Raw genomic sequence first — 21,362 nt, forward strand, 5'->3', positions numbered from 1 at the left:
ATGTGTTCTAGAGCAGCAGGAGAAGTGGAATCTCACTTCTGAGCCTTTTTTCTCCAATATTATGCAGTTGGATTCCTCCCCACTGTCTGCCCCTCCAGTGTATATTTAGCTCTAGTGCAAGGGCTTCCATACTTCACGCAAATGAGAATCCCATTAGCCACTGGTCAGGAGTCAAATAGCCACACCTCATTTGCAGATTGCGCTCACCCTGGCTTTTAATAAAGAGATTTGGACTTTGGACCCCACTGGTCTCAGTATGCAGCGCTCCATCTTGATCTGAATGGCCTCCCGTAAAGATCACTAAACTGGGACGAGAGGTAGATATGCTGGAGGGTAGGGATAGGATACAGAGGGCCCTAGACAAATTAGAGCATTGGGCTAAAAGAAATCTGATGAGGTTCAACAAGGACAAGTGCAGAGTCCTGCACTTCGGACGGAAGAATCCCATGCACCGCTACAGACTAGGGACCGAATGGCTAGGCAGCAGTTCTGCAGAAAAGGACCTAGGGGTTACAGTGGACGAGAAGCTGGATATGAGTCAACAGTGTGTCGTTGTTGCCAAGAAGGCCAATGGCATTTTGGGATGTATAAGTAGGGGCGCTGCCAGCAGATCGAGGGACGTGATCATTCCCCTCTATTCGATATTGGTGAGGCCTCATCTGGAGTACTGTGTCCAGTTTTGGGCCCCACACTACAAGAAGGATGTGGAAAAATTGGAAAAAGTCCAGTGGAGGGCAACAAAAATGATTAGGGGACTGGAACACGTAACTTATGAGGAGAGGCTGAGGGAACTGGGATTGTTTAGTCTGCGGAAGAGAAGAATGAGGGGGGATTTGATAGCTGCTTCCAACTACCTGAAAGGAGGTTCCAAAGAGGATGGATCTAGACTGTTCTCAGTGGTAGCGGATGACAGAACAAGGAGTAATGGTCTCAAGTTGCAGTGGGGGAGATTTAGGTTGGATATTAGGAAAAACTTTTTCACTAGGAGGGTGGTGAAACACTGGAATGCGTTACCTAGGGAGGTGGTGGAATCTCCTTCCTTAGAAGTTTTTAAGGTCAGGCTTGACAAAGCCCTGGCTGGGATGATTTAGTTGGGGATTGGTCCTGCTTTGAGCAGGGGGTTGGACTAGATGACCTCCTGAGGTCCCTTCCAACCCTGATATTCTATGATTCTATGATCACAGAGGAACATAACCTCTCTGAGGTTAAGGGTGCTCACTTCCTACACTGAACTCCAGAGTTACAGTTGACCTGTAAACTCCATCTTGGTGCTACTGGTCACATGTAAAAAGGTAATTCTAAGAATTTAAGGCTATATTCGGGCACCTTAACTCTCACTGAGCAGTATCTCACTTAGCAAATAGTCTGACTGACTTCAAAGTATTGTTCAGCCTGAGTCAGGATGGCAGAATCTGTCTTGTGGTCTTTATCACTGAAGCTTCCTGAGCTGTCCGCTAAACTTTAGCATTTCAAGGGCTATCATCTGCCTCCCGTACATCTTGAGTATTCACACTGGTGTCACCTGTATAAGTGTTATCAGGGTTGGACCATTAGACTCTTCCAATTGGTTTAAAAGCCAAAAAGTAAAACTTCCATAAAGGAGATGAGGTTTCAAATTGCAAGGGCGAAATAACATAACGATTTGGTTTTGTTCTCCTGGAATGGCTGATCAGCATAATTAATCTAGCCCTGTGGTTGATGCTGAAGGGAATGCTGTTCTGGTGATTGCATCAGATAAACTATACACAAGAAAATGTATTTTGTAGGCTGTAGAGAAGGACTCTCTAAGTCTCTGAAGGAGAAGGCTGAGTAAGAGCTAAAATGGCTCAAAACAGCCAAGATCAAAACATGCTGTAAAGAGAGATGAAAAATGACATCCTGGGGTAAAGCCACATTAGCCTGCTTGCTGCTGATGGTAGAATAGGAGTAAAAGTATTGGTGGTATATTAGAAAGTAGCCATTGATTGGCCAAAGAAACCTTCATTAGAGCAATTTATAGCACACTTTGTGTGTTAGTCTGTCTAGAGCCACCAGACTCTGGAGAGAGAGGGAGAGGGAGAGAGAGAGAGGAAGAAAACCCAAATAAGAGAGGGGCTTATAGAAATCCCAGGGCATATAAATATTTATAGCATAGAAAGTGAATCTTGTGAACTAGTTAACAATAATTCCTGTGTTTACATGATGAAAAATATGCATGTTTGATTGTGATTCTAATCTCAATATACAACTTCAATCAATAAATATTCCTTTAAACCAATAACCCTCTTGAAGATTACATCCCACACTGGCTGTACAATTCTGCTTATATACAATAGGCTGCATAAATTATGGCTACTCCCATATTAATGCCTTTTTGGGCACTCTGCCCACAATTTACATTTTAATATTCACAACTCCCTGGAGGGCAAGCAGACAGAGAGAGGGATGCAAGCGTAATGTTAAATCTCTTGATGTAGTATTTTACCATAGTGCAGAATGAGGGTGCCTGAATCTCACATCTGTATATTTATTAGGGCTGTCAATTAATCACACTTAACACAAGTGATTAACTCAAAACAAATTAACTCTATTTTAAAAATTAATCGCGATTAATCACAGTTTTAATCGCACTGTTAAACAATAATAGAATGTCAACTTAAATTTATTATAAATATTTTTTGGATTTTTTTCTACATTTTCAAATATAATGATTTCAGTTACAGCACAGAATACAAAGTATACAGTGCTCACTTTATATTATTTTTATTACAAATATTTGCACTGTAAAAAAGATAAACAAAAGAAATAGTATTTTTCAATTCACCTTATACAAGTACTACACCTTATACAATTCACCTTATACATATACAAGTCAATCTCTTTATTGTGAAAATGCAATTTACAAATGTAGATTTTTCTCGGTTACATAACTGCACTCAGAAACAAAACAATGTAAAACTTTAGAGCCTACAAGTCCATTCAGTCCTATTTCTTGTTCAGCCAATCGCTAAAACAAACAAATTTGTTTACATTTACAGAGATAATGCTGCCCACTTCTTATTTACAATGTCACCTGAAAGTGAGAACAGGCCAAGCATTCGTATGGCACTTTTGTCCCCGGTTTGCAAGGTATTTACATGACAAATATTCTAAACCAGCGGTGGGCAACCTGCGGCCCATGGGCCACATTCCTCCCACTAGGGTAATCTGACTGTGGACCGCAAGACATTTTGCTGATGTTGACCGTCCGCAGGCATGGCCCCCCGAGACCCCAGTGGCTGCGGTTCGCCGTTCACAGCCAATGGGAGCTGCGGGAAGTGGCAGGCCTCTGGCAGCCACTGGGAGTTGCGGAGGGCCGTGCCTGTAGACGGTCAATGTCAGCAAAATGTCTCGTGGCCCACAATCAGATTACCCTAATGGGCCGCATGCAGGCATCAGGTTGTCCACCACTGTGCTAAACATTTGTAGGCTCCTTCATGCTTCGGCCACCATTCCAGAGGACATGCTTCTATGCTGATGACACTCGTTAAAAAAATAATGCATTCATTAAATTTTTAACTGAACTCTTTGGGGGGAGAATTGTATGTCTCCTGCTCTGTGGTTTTACCCACATTCTGCCATATATTTCGTGTTATGGCAGTCTCAGATGACGACCCAGCACATGTTGTTCGATTTAAGAACACTTTCATTGCAGATTTGACAAAACGCAAAGAAGGTACCAATATGATATTTCTAAAGATAGCTACAGCACTCAACCCAAGGTTTAAGAAGCTGAAGTGCCTTCCAAAATTTGAGAGGGACAAGGTGTGGAACATGCTTTCAGAAGTCTTAAAAGAGCAACACTCCGATGCAGAAACTACAGAATCTGAGCAACCAAAAAAGAAAATCAACCTTCTGCTGGTGGCATCTGACTCAGATGATGAAAATGAATGTGCGCTAGTCCATGCTGCTTTGGATCGTTATCGACCAGAACTTGTCATCAGCATGGAAGCATGTCCTCTGGAATGGTGGTTGAAGCATGAAGGGGCATACAAATGTTGAGCATGTCTGACACGTAAATACCCTTGCAAAGCCGGCTACAACAGTGCCATGCAAACTCAACTCGCTAAACAAGAAGTAGGACTGAGTGGACTTGTAGTCTCTAAAATTTTACATTGTTTTATTTTTGAGTGCAGTAATGTAAAAAAAATTCTACATTTGTAAGCTGCATTTTCACAAGAAAGAGATTGCACTACAATACTTGTATGTGGTGAATTAAAAAATACTATTTCTTTTATCTTTTTACAGTGCAAATATTTGTAATAAAAAATAATAATATAAAGTGAGCCCTGTACGCTTCGTATTCTGTTGTAATTGAAATCAATATATTTGAAAATGTAGAAAACATCTAAAAAATTTTTAATAAACAGTATTCTATTATTGTTTAACAGTGTGACTAAAACTGTGATTATTTTTTAGTCTCATGATTAATCACAATTAATGTTTAATCGTTTACAGCCCTAGTATTTATATGTATTGACAAACTGAAATGTCATGAAAACCAGTCACTTTTACCAATGTTACATTTATGTGCATAGTCAAACTTCCAACTGTAGTCATAGTGCATGCAACTAAATATTATGCAGTGAAAACACCAGTGAAGTTGGCATATAGGCTGTGAAACTGGAGAGCAGACCTTCACATCAGTAGGAATATCTTAAGAGAAAGACATTGGTGTTGCTTTTCTTTTCTAGGTAGGCTAAATCTTCTTTCCTCCATGCAGCAAAAAGGAACATTTGCTATATGAGATGATCACAAGATCTCTTGATGACACAAGTCCCATTTCAGACCTAAAACTAATCTATTCCAACTAACCAGACATCTAGTTCCAACTCAGAACTTTCAAACAACATCCCGAGTGCTCAAGCCACATTATTTTGGATTGCAACTGGGTCACACAGACAAAGGCAAAGTATTGGGAGACCATAAAGATCTAACAACAGGAAAGTTTTGTTTTAAAAAAATAGAAAGAAAGCTCTAACTTGTTTCACGTTTTTTAAAATCATATTTTGACTTGATTTACTCTTGTCAAAGTTGTATGATTTATTTTCTATCATAAGATATTAATCATGTCTCTTAGAACTCTCTTCCCCCCCCCCCCCCCCCGTATTCAAAGAAATGTAATATATACTCTCTCTTCATTATTAACAAGCACACAAATCAGATGTCCCTGGGCTATCCCTCCAGTTTAACAGAGTGCACGTCTCTACAACATGTAGTATCTTGTCTTCATTTGAATATGTGTTGAACAACCTAATAGTTTAACAGCAGTTGAAAAGCATTTAGTAATTGAATTATCTGAAAGTACTTTCGACTCAGATAATGGTGCTGTCTGAGAATATACGCAAAATGAGATTATAGACTGAAATCCTGTGCCTAGATCATGTCTATTTGGATACTATGCCTTTTTATACACACACATCAGAGCCCTTAAAAACAGACACATAGAAATGTACAGGACAATCATGCTCACTAATTGGAGAATTGCTTTGAAATTAACAAGATGAAATTCAGTAAAGACAAGTGCAAAGTACAGCACTTTGAGGAGGGAAAATCAAGTGCATAACTACAAAATGGGGAATAACTGGCTAGGTCATAGTACTGCTGAAAAGGATCTGAGGGTTATCATGGATCAAAAACTGAATCTGAATCAACAACGTGATGCAGCTGTGAAAAAGGCTAATATCATTCTGGGGTGTATTAACAGGAAAGTCATATGTACAACACAAGAGGTAGTTGTCCCACTCTACTCGGTACCAGTGAGGCCTTAGTTAGAGTATTGTGTCCGCTTCTAGGTGTTACACTTTAAGAAAGATGTGGACAAATTGGAGAAAGCCCAAAGGAGAGCAACAAAAAGGATAAAAGGTTAAAAAAAAAAAAAGCCTTGACATGTTTAGTTTTGAGAAAAGATTGATGGGAGGACCCGTGAACAGTCTTCAACTATGTTAAGTGTTATTATAAAGAGGACTGTGATCAATTAGTCTCCGTGTCCACTGAAGGTAGGACAAGAAGTAATGGGCTTAATCTGCAGGAAGGGAGATTTAGGTTAGATATGAGGAAAAACCTTCTAATTATAAGGATAGTTAAGCACTGGAATAGGCTTCCAAGGGAGGTTGTGGAATCTCTGTCACTGGAAGTTTTTAAGAACAAGTTGGACAGACATGTTGTCAGGGATGGTTTAGGTTTACTTGGTCCTGCCTCCGCGCAGGGAGCTGACTTTGATGTCCTTTTGAGGTCCCTTCCAGCCCTATGTTTCTGTGTTTCTAGCACTGCTACTTGTGAGTAGGGAAAGCAACCAATCAGCTTTAAAGGTATCTGATTTCTTTCCCTAAATGGGGGCAGCAATCAAATGAACCCCGTAAATGAGCAATTTCTGATTCACACTGGTGGAAGCAAGACAGATCTCTTCAGTTTCCTCTATTAGTGGCCATCACAATAATACCTGAGATTAGAACTGGGCCCCAGGGCTGTGTACTGTTTCAGACAGTTGAATCCCATCACTCCATAGAAGACCCAGCAGGCCAGATCCTAGTCTGTGTTTAGTCTGCTTAATATTGTTTTTGGGGTGTAAAGCAGCCATAAAGCTGGCAAAAAGACTACCTTCCTCTATCCCGCCATCATAGAGGTGTTCCAGTAGCTCCTACCCCAACATGCCTCTGACATAGAGGGTACAGCAGGGAGGGGAGGGCCTTGTTTGGGTGCTCCGGTGAGCCCTGAATACCTGAGAGTAATTTATGCCAGAGCCTGGTTTATTCAGGGGTGAATAAACGTGGTTTAAAACTAGGTTTATTTCATATTCCCTCCCCCTTCCCTCTCCCTCCTCTAGTCTTTCGCCAAGCTCAGCTCGGCCATCCCAGGGACTCTGGGTCAATGACTGAAGTTACTCAAGACATACTTTGTAGGCCCAATAAATAATAAAGCATTGTCATTCCCACCCCACCACTACCACCACCATAGCCATCTAGGCCCTGGTGTTTACAAATAGGTGAGGACAAATGCGGTAGGGGAAAATGGACGTAGTGCATGGGCCATATTGTCACCTGAGTGTTGTGCCCCAATGGTGACTCATCTGTTTTTTGTTTTGTTGGTTTTTAAAACCTAGCCTTAGTCCTTCAGAAAATGTATCTTTTTCAAAATGAAAAAAATAAAAATAGATTAAATGTCCTATGTGTTTTTTCAAAGATTGCTTCCTTTTCCCCCTCCCTTCCCTCAATTCTTAGAATGCTTCTGTATTTTCATTCCTCTTTCCTTAGTGAATATCTGTTGGCTGAGAGAAGAATTTTTAATGGGACGTCTTTAGGTTCTCCTTTGTTAACCACACGATGCTAGTTGTCAGCTAAGCAGAGGCAAAAAAGAAGCCACAGTTTACATAATCCCTACAATTATTAAAAGAGCACAGGTTGGTTTACTATGTAGTGGTGCTGCTGTGCACATAAACGACTTAAAGGTTCTAGAGTGGTCAGGTACCTTTCATTTCTGTGGCACTGCTTCAGTTCTGCCCCAAGATGTTACAATCTGATAGTTGTTTGGTGACCATTAGGAATGAATTGGTTAATACAGTTCCTAGTGGAAAATGTCCACATCACGCACCATCTCAAAAAGCACCTTTGTTGAGAATCTCAGCAGAGAGTCCAAGAACTGAATGGGCCTGTAGACTGAGCTATTGTCTTAATCGCTAGAACTGTTAGTCCCTCCATGAGGGAGCTGAGACACCCTGACAGAGTATTGTGAGGAAGTTTGCATTCTCTCTGCAGCTGTTATATAGTAAAGCAGGAGATGTCAATCTTTAGGGAGAACAATTTGTCACTTCTCACCAGCACTAACTTTTGCTTAAAAATCAAAACTTGGGGTGAAATCCTGGGTGTATTGTAGTAACAAAAATATGCTTAAAAGATAAGTAAAAGTGGGTCCAAATTGATAACCATTTCTAAATTAGTGAGAATTAAGAGACTTCTAGACCAGTAGCAGATGAGATGACAAGTGTGGTATCTTCTGGAGGGATGTCTGATACTCTGTATCAGGGTTGTTCTGTTTGGATCAAGACTACTTGATGAGAGAGCTTTTCAAAGGCACATACAGCATTTAGCTGCCCATCTCAATCACAGACATTAAGAAGGCACCATCATGATTATCTAGTCTGACCTCCTGCACATTGCAAGCCACAGAACCTCACCTACCCACTACTGTAATATGTCCATAACCTCTGGCTGAGTTACTGAAGTCATCAATTCTTGATATAAACACCTCAAGTTACATAGAATCCACCATTTACTCTAGTTCAACTAGCAAACATCCCAGGCCCCATGCTGCAGAAAAAGGCAAAAAAAAACCCCAACCCCAATATCTCTTCCAATTTGACCTGCAGGAGAATTTTGTCCTAAAACTCTTTTACGCTCCTTTGAAAATGCCAGCCTAAATTGTCACTAGTGGTGAGACATTTATTCCCAAAATTCAAGAATTTTCTGTGTGTAAGTGATGAAAAAATTATGTAGCTATTTTTAATACAGTATCCAAAATTTGTAAATAGGTTCCAGACGAATACATCATATTCTGCACCTTGAATGGTGGATGTTTTGTTTGATGTGCTCTATCAAACCAAGGGCAAAATAAATATATTATAGGGCAATAAATGTCTGGATTGTTAATACATGTGTGGAAATGTGACTTGATTAGGTTACAGTTAATAAGGATAAACATCTGTATAATTGAAATGATTATATTTTCTCTGTTCATTTGTGTTAATAATGACAAAAAATAAAAGGGTTTTTAAAAAAAACCATCTGGATTGCTAAAATGTAAAAGCAAACAGACTTGTTAGAATTGTCTATATATGTATGTACATATATGTATATTTTAAAAGCTTTTAGGAACCCTCTCGTAAATGTGCATGATTTATTATTTTTCTTCAAGGTTTGATATATTAACTTTTTACCTTCTAAGAAAAACCTTTCAGTTAAATCCAGGCTTGCAACACTAACTGAAATATTTCTCCCACATTCAAATCCACACAGAGGGCCATTGTCTTAAGCCTAGTGACTTGATATGATGTCATAAATGCTTGTCTTTCTGAGCAAGAATTGGAAGTAGCTTTGATTTATTATAGCCAGTGCTGCTGCCAACACATGGTTCTCAGACCTTCACATTAAATGAAATGACATAATGACACAAGTCCAGCAGCCTAAGGTGATATCATCAAGCCATTTAAAAACAATTAGCACAGTTACTATGTTTGTCAGATTATTTTAGAACTTTGAACATTTTCATATTTTAGTATTTCACATTATGGACCGTCCAAGATCATCAGTAGACCAATCTAGTGCATTATATAAAAGCAAGTATTTTAAAATAATTAACAATGATAAATCAAATATATTTATCATTCCTTTGCACAGTAAGAACCTGATCTTTGCAAAGGCTTGGGATTACTCAAGTGAGTAAATTACTCCCATGCACTAGTCTTTGCAGGATCAGGCATCATGTTTGTTATTTTTCTTTTATAAACTGTGATCTCATTGTGGTAATTTGTTATTGGTACGTCTCAGAGTGGAGCAAATTCAGTTTTTAATTTTTCATTGTAATGAGCTGAGAGTCTGCAGTGCAGAGTGTTATCTCACCACCACAAAGCAGCCTTAAAACAGCATGCTTATTGACATTTGAGACGGCTGTATTAAATTAAAAAATAGTCCTGTTCATGCTAATAGTGCTGATAGATTCTGAACAGCTGCAGGGCTTTTTGTTGTTTGTCATTTTAACACTGTTTTGTAGCTAGAATCGCAGTGTCTCTTTCAGCTTGGTGTCATTTAAAGAAGACATTTGAGCCGATAGCCAATTTTAAATATTTGACCTGATAGTTTAAAGTAAATTGGGTTAATACTGTTTTCTGTTAAATATTAACTCCAGAGCTATTAATCATATTCTTGGTATCACATGGCTTCTCTCCACACATAATATGGGGAATCTTATGTCACATGAAGCAAAACAATCTAAGAGTCATAGGAGTCCCAAAACTGAATGACAGAGGCCCAGCAATTAGCTTCATGGAAAATTATGCCTTCTGAAGGGGGCATTTGAGACTTAGTACCAGGTATCTGGCCTCAGGTTTCTAAAGGTTGGAAGTTAGCATGAACATAAGACATAAGGTAAATGGTGTTAGACACATCATGCTTTACCACTACTCTCCTGTTGGCTGTTGACCTGCCACAGCCATGGCAAAGGAATGCACTGGATTGGTGCCTAAGTTAGAAGAAGATGTCTTCATAATGCAATATTTATGGGGCCAGGCTGCTTGTGTAAACTAGTGTGGCTCCATTGGGAATGTCTAGATTCTATGCTGCAGCTGGGAGGTGTGATTGCCAGCATGGGTAGACAGACTTGCGCTACTCCACTTGTGCTAGTGTGCTAAAAATAGCAGTGTGAACGTAGCGGCACAGGTGGTGGCTTGGGCGAGCTGCCTGAGCTCCATCCCAAGGAGTCGGCAGGGTTGAACTCGGGTGGCTAGCCTGGGTTTCCACCAGGGCTACAACGTCCACACTGCTATTTTTAGTGTGCCAGCTTAAAGTGAGCTAGTGCCATGCTGGGAATCACATCTCCCAGCTGCAGTGTAGACCTATCCAAAGACATCTGTGGAGCTATGCTGTTCGCTTGACCCAAATAAAGATCATGAAACGACAGTAGGGATGGGGCTATCCATTAGCCGGTATGTGAGGCCCTTCTTAGCCTTATAATGTGACAAAGCAAATACTTGTAACTTGTTTGTGGTCTAAAGAAATGCTCTGGTTTCCAGGATAATAAACTGATTCCACAAACAGAGCATCCTGTGATAAAACTAGAGACAGGCCAGAGAGAAGAAAAAATGCCCTTAATTAATTTTTTGAGGATGTGCATAAAATATATGAGACCTGATCATCCCCTGTGTATTCATTTGCAAAATGAATGCAAAACACCATCCTTCTGACCAGTAGCCTTTTATACCAGCTTTGCACAGGTGCAAATCACTCACAGAATGGCCACGCAGTGGAGAATCAGAGCCACGGTTTCTTCTAAACTCCATTTGAAAAGTATCAGCTGCTGCATGTTACCAGCTTTTGCTATTCCACTTGACAGCGTTACATATGCTGGACAGAAGCAGATACTGGATGGAATGTGACAAATACACTGCAGTATGTCTTAGTGTAGCAATCCGTGGCATATCTGTCCTCTACAAGGCAAGTAATATAGCCATCCATTCCTATAAAGAGACTAAGACCTGATAAGAAAACTAACTGTAACAGTTTTCATCAGCTCCTTTCTGCAGACACACTCATCTTTACAAATGTGATTCTAGCTCTTCTGGGTAATTCCTTGAAAACAAAGATCCCACAGGGCCTAATTCTCTTGTCTTGTACCTGGTGAAGATATTTATACTTCTGTAAAAGTGGAGTAAATGCTACTGTCGTTATTTGGTAGAATTGTTTACTCTCATTTTACACATGTGTAAAAGACTTGTAAAAGGTGCAAGGCAGTGGAGAATCAGGCCCACATTCTTTAGCAATTTCAGCATTAATGCTTTTTTTCCCTCTCCCAGTACAATACCTATATTAGTAATGAGATTAGCACATAAACAGTATTTAACACAGAGGACCTTTTTATTACACTGGAAAAACACTTTGGGGGATTTAATAGACAAGATTTAGTTGAACTAGTTCAGAAACCTCCAACTACATGTCCAAGTAGCCACTATTTACCTGGAGACCTCATAAATTAAGAGGTGCACAAAAGTTGGTGTAATTGACATCAGTAAATCTGTGTAAGTTGCTGTAGCTTGCATGCTAATGGAGGTGGAGGAAGTGGGATTGTAGCAAGAAAAGCAACAAACAGGGGGTGTAAGATTAAGCAGGACCCAGACTTTGTCTTTTTTCCTTCTTACATCATCCCATTGGTTACTTTTCCGGCTACAAACTCACTCTTGTGCCACACTACATCCTGTAGATTACACCTACTCATCACTGTGGCGCCTGATCCACCTCTGTATTACTCCAGTTGTACACCAGTGTGACTCCACTGAACACAAAGTTAGCATGTCTCTGTCGGCTCATTCAGAACTGCCTTACATCAGTTGTCTGACAGTGCAGTAAATGGAGTTACACCAATGTAAAGCTGGAGTAAACCAGTGGTGAATCAGGCCCGCATTGAGGGCTGAATCCTTTCCCCCGTTCGGCTACTGAGACAGTGCAAAGCAGCTGGAAAGCCAGAAAAGGGCAGCCAAGGATTCCCCCGATGCAAGGGTATCCTCACGTTGTGCAAAGCTGAGATAGCCAGCCTCCCACACACACTTCTGTATAGGAGGCATTTTGGGGGCCAAACCTTCAATTGCCACAGCTACAGGCTGTTCTAAATTATTCTGGGGGCCTTTTCAGCCCCAGGCTGGCCCAGGATCAGAAGAGTGGAAAGCCACCCTCCTCAGATGTAGCAGCGATAAGTTTGGTGCCGCTGAGGACTGAAGCCAGACTTATCAACACATAACTTTCCCCACCATTCACTTTGCTACTGAATATGACCTTGACTGAGTGGCCCCTTTATAAATGTGCTGAAGACAGAAACAAGGAAATATACATATTGCTAAGTGAGGAAGCAAAGGTGTGCACTGCAAAGGGTGTGAAAAAGAACAGCCTGAGGTCATAGAACAGTGGTGGGCCACTCGCATGCGGACCATCAGGATATTCTGATTGCAGGCCGCCAGACATTTTGCTGACGTTGACCCTCCGCAGGCACGGCCCCCCACAGCTCCCAGTGGCCGTGGTATGCCTTTCCCTGCCAATGGGATCTGCAGGAAGCGGCGGTCAGCACGACCCTGCGGCCTGCCACTTCCTGCAGCTCCCATTGGCCAGGAATGGCGAACTGCAGCCACTGAGAGCTGGGGGCGGGGGGGGGGGGCATGCTTGCAGATGGTCAATGTCAGCAAAATGTCTCACAGCCCACAATCAGATTATCCTGAAGGGTTGCATGCGGCCCATGGGCTGCAGGTTGCCCACCATTGTCATAGAATCAGTATTCCTCAATGCTTCGCCCACCAGCCCCATGTGCCACCATTCAACAGTGCCATCATAAGAGTCATAGGGTGTGTCTAGACCGCAAGGTGGGAAGGTCCCAGAGGCTGGGCTGCATTCCGAGTCAGAATGTCTACACCGCAGTTAAGCAGCCTCTCAGCCCGAGCCTCACGAGCCCGGGTCATCTGGCATGGGCCAGCTGCAGGTGTCTAATTGCAGCGTAGACATACCCATAGACTCATAGTTTTAAATGAATGAGATACTGCAAGGGTTATTGAGCACTGAATTGTCGGTGGATTAATTTGGAATTACTTAGCACAGGTGTTTCTATAACTGTGATATTTTGGGAAAATTCAGTATTCAGCGATCCTCGTATTTCCAGCTGTGCCAGGCTTTGTGCTAGTACAGTGAACCTAATGTAAAACACATGAGGATCTTGTGAAAAGTATTTTCTTACAGTCTCTATGCTTCTCTGTTTATTGAGGTGTGTTTCTTTGGTCTTGTGTTTTCATAAAGGGCATAATCTGGGTTTTATAAAGCTGTCCTTGAATCTGGAATCTCCTTCCCTGCAACTAGTACATTCTGAACCATGCTAACAAGCATGCAGCATGTGAGCAGGTGAAAATAGGAGAAGGAGGAATCTGACGACAGTCCATTATCCGTAACACATGCATCTTGAATGGCACTCGTGCATCTATTATGTATTTAAGCATGTTTTTACTAGTAGCCCAAGAAATCTTGAAGCAAGTGTTGCAAGCATCTGTGTGTAAAACAATATAGAAGGAGCAAAATTAACAAGGGACTAGAAGGTTGTAAAACAAGGGTAGCAAAGTGCATTCACCAGAAGTAAAAATTGAGAGCATTAAAAGAAGTTAACTATAGCTAATATACGCACGCATATTAAATCGACTAAAAGCTCTTTTAAAGGTTCAAAATCCTCAAACACACGCATACGCTTGAAACTGAATTGTTAGGTCACAGTACCCAGAGATATGTCATTGGTATCTACTCTACCCTAGCAGACTAGTTATTTTTATACCCTAACAGATATCCCGTGATATTGTCATAAATTGCTAGCAGTGCCTAAGAGCTATGAAAGTCTCTGCAGGCTTTTATTAGGGCAAGAAGATAAACCCTCACATGAATCCAAAATCACTGCTCTCTGTATTTAAGTTTGGGTCTGCCTAGAATAAATATGTTTATTCAAACTCCTTGAAGTCATTTAGGCCCAGATTATTAAAGGTGTTTAGGCATTACTGTGCTCAGCATTGCAATGCCTAACTGATTTAGAAGCTCAAATCTCATTTTCAAAAGGGATTAAGACACTTGGGAGCAAAAAGCCCATTGATAGTCAATAGGATTTAGGCTCCAAGTGCCTAACTCCCTTCTGCAAATGAGATTTAGACTCCTAAATCAGTTATGTGTTGCAGTGCTGAATGCTTAAATACCTTTAAAAATCTGGGCCATAGAGGCCTACCTGGCCCTTCTAATTTATAGTTCACCTGATCTAGGAAGCGGGAGTCTTTTCCCTGTCAACTTCATGTGCTGCTGGATATCCAGGAAAGGCAAAGTCCTCTCTCCCCTCTGAATTGCCTTTATTAGAGAGAGGCTCAAGATTTTTTTTCATGCTCAAAGGTCTGCTGAAGTAGCAAATTCCATGCCAGTCACCCTTCATGTTTCAGAGCAGAGCGTTTTCTCCATGACTAACAGGTACAGCCTCTTCAGCACACCTTTGGGGCAGGAGATGGAGGAAACAATTTGTCCATAACAGGAGCAGGTTTCTTCTTGGTATGCAGAGTCCGGACTAACATTCTTCCAGAGTTGGCATTGGTAGTTTGGATCCAACTTGTGATCTCTGGGAGCTCGCTCCAACTTGTTGAATATTTTACACCCATTGGCTGGGTAGCAGGAAGCAGAGATTAAACACAGTTATGTAAAAGAAAAAATAAATGAGATTCCTGGTCTTTCCAAAAAAAAAAAAAAAAAGAGCCTTATAATCAAAAACTCCTTGTCCATAACAATATTGTAATTTATCTTTGCAATTTTATTTCTGTTGAACTCTGAAAGCCCCATCTCTACCTTATTATTCTTGAGTTTACCAAATGTGCAGACATTTATCAAATGGGCCATCAGTAGCACTAGAAATGCAGTAGTACATCCAAGTTAAAATTTTTGCTTTGATTACTACAAATCCATGGAGCCCTTGGGTCCAAGGCTTCTACTGCAGCACAGCTATTTGCAAATAGATTTTTATAGCACATTAGTGCTGAAGGAGAGTCCAAAGAAAATAGTCCTTTTCAATATTAAAACCAGCTGTGACTTTCTTGAGCTGATGACTCATTCATTTTTTTTTATAGGGTGGGAGAACTAAGCAAAAGACACAGAGAGTCTTATTCAAGACGTTGTTTGTTTTGCAAAGGGTATCCTAGCCACAAGCCAACTTGATCATACCAATATGCAACTCATGTTTATTTAAAACCTTTTTTCTCTTAACAGTTCCAATTATAAAAACAGAACCCAGTGATGACTATGAGCCTGCTCAAACCTGTGGACCAATGAACCAAGGATTAAACCCTCTCTCTAAACCATACTACAGCCAGCAGATCATGATGCCTCCTGATCCTGGTTCGTGCCTTGTGGCTGGCTTCACTTCCTGTCAGCAGAGAAACACTGTGATGTCATCTTCCCCCAACTCAAGCCCCAAGCTGCATGATCTTTCATCTTCTGCTTACAAGTGCATCACCAACCCGGGCCACAGTCACCTAGGACTTCAGCAGCCCGCTGGAGGTGTCCCCACCATACAGGAAGTGCCAAGGTCTATAGTTGTGCACCCAAGTTCTCCAGAGCAATCATCTCTCATCATGCTGCAGCCGCAGGTGAGTCAACATCTGAGCAGTAGCTGTTCCCTTGGTTACCAACAAACACTCTATCCCAACAGTCCCTCTTCTCCAGTTCCATCTGTTACCCAAGAGCCAACCTATTTGCAGTCCTGCAGTCCAACTCACTCATCCATAATGGGTCAACAGCAGCACCAACTGCCGAAGGTTCAAAGAAATGAGTCTCCAACAAACCAACCACTGTCATTGCCAGAGTTGCATGAGGACAGTAATCATAATTTGGCCCCTATTCCTGTAATGATCAAGCGAGAACCTGAGGAATTGGACCAGTTGTACCTGGATGATGGTAAGTCTTCCACAGCTGTAGAGGTTTGCATTCAACCATATTGCTATATCAGTGAGTTCTTTTAACCCCCTTCAGAATTCTGATGGAAGAAAGTGCAAATTAACAGCTTTGTGGAATGGTGCAGAATTTTGCTCTGATGTTCCCTGTCTGAGAAAGAGTTCTTTAATTTTGTTTGCAATAACGAAACTGTATTTTGAAGCATTAAATGCTGTTAGTCACTGTAGAGCTAGCTGCATGACCAATAGCTACATTGCAATAATCTTAACCATATGGTCTTGGTTTCTGCCTATGCCAGTGACCTGTGGAATGGCAGTGAAAACATATTTAACATTGTCCTGTTCGTAATGCAATGAAACTTCAGATACACAAATCTGCTAACTGGAACTAAATGATAAACTGCTCTATTTCAGCTGAGAAAACTCAAATTAAAAACTGAGGCATGTCCTTCAGCTGATGGCTTTTCAGTCTGGTGGCATCTGCAGTTAAGGCTTTTTTCTTTAGTTCCTACTATAGATTTGTAGCCGATGTTTTTTTAGTTTGTAAGATTTTATATATATATACCCACCAACACGTACCACTCAAATGTTAAAATGCTGTGATGAACTTGTCAGACTTTGGTTTCCAAAGATTTATTAATGGAACATAATAAAGAGGGTAATCTGGAATTTGATTATATGACCTCCCTGAACTGTGATTTAGCACTTACCACTAAGTATCCCGGTAGTCTTCTGAACCTTCACCTTAATGCAATATGTGATCTCCCTTTCAATAGCAATATATTTGTATATAATATTCTATGCTATTTTGAAAATGAATGTCTGTATTGAAACTACAGTAATTGGTACCAAGGAGCTTCTGAATATGATTGTCTTTCAGGGAGAAATTATAACAAAAGACAATTAATTTTACTTTTTTAATATAATTTTGGGGACAGTTATTCATTTGATTTCAAACTGCATGATACTTGCTGAATTAGGGTAGAAAAATTAGTATTTTTGAGTTTGAATAACAGCATTTTGCTTTTCAGTTCTGGGAAAACATCTTTCCTTAATAGAGATCCTAATCAGTTACATGACAGACAAATCGAAGGAATTTTCCTAATTAGGAGCACACTTCATTAAAGTTTTACATGGCTGTTACACAACTTCACTGCATTTCTTTCTATGCTGAGGACAGGCTAGTCTTCATATAGACATTATCCACTTTTTCCACATGCATACTGCTATGAGAAACAAGATTAAAGCTGATGCAACCCCCAAAATGAAATAAACAAGAAGTAAAATGCCCCAATCAAATGAAAGATTGATAGAAAACAGAGATTACCCAGGGTAGGACTGCTCACAAGATTAACAGCTAGGATCTATACATAATAATCTTGGAGATTCAATCCATATCAGTAGCCACCATGTAACTATGCCTCCAGAAAAGCAGCACATTACCCCTCCACAAATTATACCCATCATCCCCGCTTTTCCTTTTTTGTTTAATGCAATTTATTCATTTTACAACTAATAAAAAAATTAAAAGGATCATTTTGGAAGAGAGAAGTATCGGAATATCAGAACTCTCTCATTCTAGGCCACACTGATAGGCTGGGCAATTGGTGCAGTCCCACTGGGAGAAACACCCCCTCAGCATTCAGAAGGGTTCTCTGCTGCTCCCCATTGGAGGGCCATGGTTGGGGCTCAGGAATGGTGGATGCAGGGGTGCACCGATCCACTAGCCAGAACTGCCCCCCCAGTGAAGAGGAGCACAGCAATCTCAAAACCTGCTACAGCTCCTAGCTTGCAGTAGATGTCACAGGGCTACTCTGTTGATGCTCTGTGTTCTGGAAAAGAGAATTTCATTTCCCCACCCCACGCTCATTTTCTCTGACATAGCATAAATGACTTTGGCACAGTAATTACTTTGCAGTCACCGATCATTGTAGCCAGATAATGAAATCCATACTTCAGTATGTATCATACTATTTAAAGCCATTCTGTGACTAGCCACAGAATTAGAGACAGAGAAACAATCCCTGCTTTTATTAATAGTAAAAGAAAATACATGAATCTATTGTTACCTTACTTCCACAAATTAAGGATCACTCTCTAAAAGCAGTGGTAGCATAATAATATATATATATATATATAAGGGACAGAGGAAATTCTCCCAATTGCATCAACATCTGACTCCCAGAAATGTACCTGACAAGCTTTTCTCACGACTATAATGTTATGTCTCCTTTCCCACCTCATCTCTTTCTTTCCAACTGATTTACACTGTTTACTTCCCTTCCTGTCAGTGGCAATTTTATTGCTGCTTATTATTTCTATTATGTTCTATGTGCTAGTGCCAATACTAATGTTTTGTTTTATGTATCGATTACACTTTACATTTGAAAAAAAACAAATTCACATTTCACCAGTGCCGCCTCACACACTATCAGTCCCCATTACAGTTAATCAGAAGTTAAAGTAGTAGTAGAAGTCTGTCCTTTTAGGGTTGCCCCATCTTCCCTAACTGTCTCATTGCTTGCAAGTGTAGCGAATAATTTTTATAAGGTTGTTTCAGTAAAGAGCCACCGTCTCAGACCTAAAGACCGATTGTAGAAGGATGGAATTTTGACCTACAGGCATAGTTCAGAAGAGCAGCTTGGTTACTGCAACATCTCTTGGTTTCCCAGTTATATATTACTCAGTGAGGGCCAGATTATGATACCTTTGCTCACAGTGAATAGTGCATTACGGTCATGAATTGTTTCACTGAAGTAATTGGAGCCAATTGTAGGTACTCTCCACTGGGAGTAAAGAGATCACAAAGTGGGTCTGATTAACTAGGAAAAAGACCCTTTTGTTTGTTTTTGTTTGGCTGCAGTTAAAATCAAACCATCGCCATTATTTCCCATTAGTATTTTATCCATCTTCAAGTGGTTTTTTTTTTGTTGGAGAATTATGTAGACTATATGTATTTTGTAATAATATTTTGAATGTGGAAAAGCAGAACTCCAGTCAAACCAAGGAATAAGGAGACAATTTCATCTTTTTTTTAAATAGATTAAAATTACCTTGGATTTATAATTTAAACATTGATTCAATCATGTCTCCTTCAAACTGTTATAGCTAATTAACCTTTGTTCCTACATCTTTGTGTGAATAAACAATACAAAAGCCGTAAAAATAAGTTAATTTTAATGCACAGCATTCCTTCCCTCCTACCCAAAATATACCACCCAACTCCCCCTCTCCCTAAAAGTAATTTAATAAAATATAAGAAATCAAAACCAAAGGCCCTACTCTGTAAAAGAAGAAGTGCCAGTGATTCCATGAAGCCCAATAGCAACTTTTATGGCTATTGATTTTACATGGAAGGTGCTCAGATACCACGGTGATGGGTGGCAGTATAAAACCCTAAAATAGATAGACAGCATGCTAATGTGACCACAGGACAAATTAAAAATCCAACCCTGGTTACACAAAGTGACATTTGATTCAGAGTCTCACAAACTTGCCTTTTTTTTTCTCCTGGTTTGATTTATATATCCCTAATTCTAATACATTTTAAGTAATCTTGGACCTGGAATAAACAGAAGTTTTTCAGGTTCAGCCTGTGGGATCAAAGCAATATTCATTCATTTGGTCTGGAGTAGTTCCAGACTTAGGCCATCTACATCACAGAGGTCCTTGCAGAAAAGCAGTCAGTGTGTTTATATAAATATATGCACTGTATATGATGTTTCAGGGTTGGTGTAATGATACTCAGCTAAAATGATATAAAGAAAAAACCCAATGAGGCTTCTATTTTGGCACGTAAGTGTTGGTCTTGGCAATTTCATTTTAAACAAAAACCAACAGTTGCCACCTGGGCTACTGATTCGATTGGTAGCCTGTTTCAGTACATGAATATCTGTCTCAAAAACATTTATAAAACCTCTGAAACTCCCTTTGAAAAAGAATATGAGCTATATATGACTATATTACTAATATTGACGTGTCTGCCTCAGTTTGCACTCCTGTGTCACATGATGCTGAGATTTAATCCCAAACAAGACTTTGACTGACTCCCAGTGCTGACACTGCAGTAGTAAGGGCTGAGGTACTGTTCAAGGTGTTGTCCTTCAGATGAAAGAGTTAAAATGAGCTTTTATCCCTGTCTCTGGTGGTCATCCATGAAATTCCATATTTCTTTGCAAAAAGAATAGAAGATGCCCTCCATTCCCTGACCAACACTCCTTACTCAGTGTGTGAGAGAGATATTGCTGATTGCCTAATGGCTGCTCCCTTAGCAGTATTGAACTCGGGGTCTGATCCAAGCCCAATGAAGTCAATGGGTATCTTTGATATGAAAGGTGCCTTATTAAAAAGAAAGAGGTATGTCCCAAGCAGAGGCTCCTGTACTGGGGAAAGGAGAAGATTTCATGAATTGCACGAGGATCTAACCTGGGAACAGCTCAGAAACTACGGTGATAGGAGCTATAGAAAACCCTATGAGACAGACAGACAGCTAAACACAAATTCTGTTCTGTTAAGTGTTTTAAGAATCATTGATTTATCGCCAATGGATCTTCAATATAAAGCCAGACAGAAGATTGTTCATAGGGCTCAAGATAACTGCCACATGAAGGAGAACTGGGCCCAGGAACAGTTAGCTGTCATTGGCATGCCAGGCCACTGGAGTACAAATGAGCTATACAGAGCAGAATTATCACTAACTAGCCAAAGAGTCAGCTGCTTTGGGGAAATTAAGAACTGACCTGACCTATTGCCCATTCCTGGAACCAAACATTATTTCATGTACTGAGATGTGAATGCTCCGTTAAAGTTTATTTTATATTTTTATATGCTTCTCCTTCCTGGTCTGAGTCACGACTTGTGCCAAAATACCACAAGAAAGTCCATTCTGATAGTATTTTCAGTTCAGTTTTGCTGACCAAGATGGCTCAGAGAAGTTTCCAAACTTCTGGTTGCTTTACTCAGATGTTAGAAATAACCCTTTGTGGCCATAAGCAGCTAAGTAGAACTTAGTCTGTGGACTGGACAGGCCCTTGGTTAAACTCAGAATAGGGGAGGCCAAAGGTGGCTTAAAGTCATCTTCCCTGCCCCCACTTCCCATTCCTGTGCCTAGTGTAGCTTGGGCGGGACAAAGAATTGAGCC

General features: G+C 40.4%; 1 protein-coding gene across 1 annotated transcript in view; it reads left to right on the forward strand.

Moving 5' to 3' along the window:
• NFATC1 (nuclear factor of activated T cells 1) overlaps positions 1–21,362 on the forward strand; it is a 144,257-nt gene that overhangs the window by 92,504 nt on the left and 30,391 nt on the right. Inside the window, exon 9 of the mRNA XM_074943147.1 lies at positions 15,540–16,226. Within this exon, the coding sequence (XP_074799248.1) occupies positions 15,540–16,226 (687 nt within the window). The remainder of the gene's footprint in view (positions 1–15,539; positions 16,227–21,362) is intronic.

Source organism: Natator depressus, chromosome 2, assembly GCF_965152275.1.
Source record: "Natator depressus isolate rNatDep1 chromosome 2, rNatDep2.hap1, whole genome shotgun sequence".
NCBI classification, from domain to species: Eukaryota; Metazoa; Chordata; order Testudines; family Cheloniidae; genus Natator; species Natator depressus.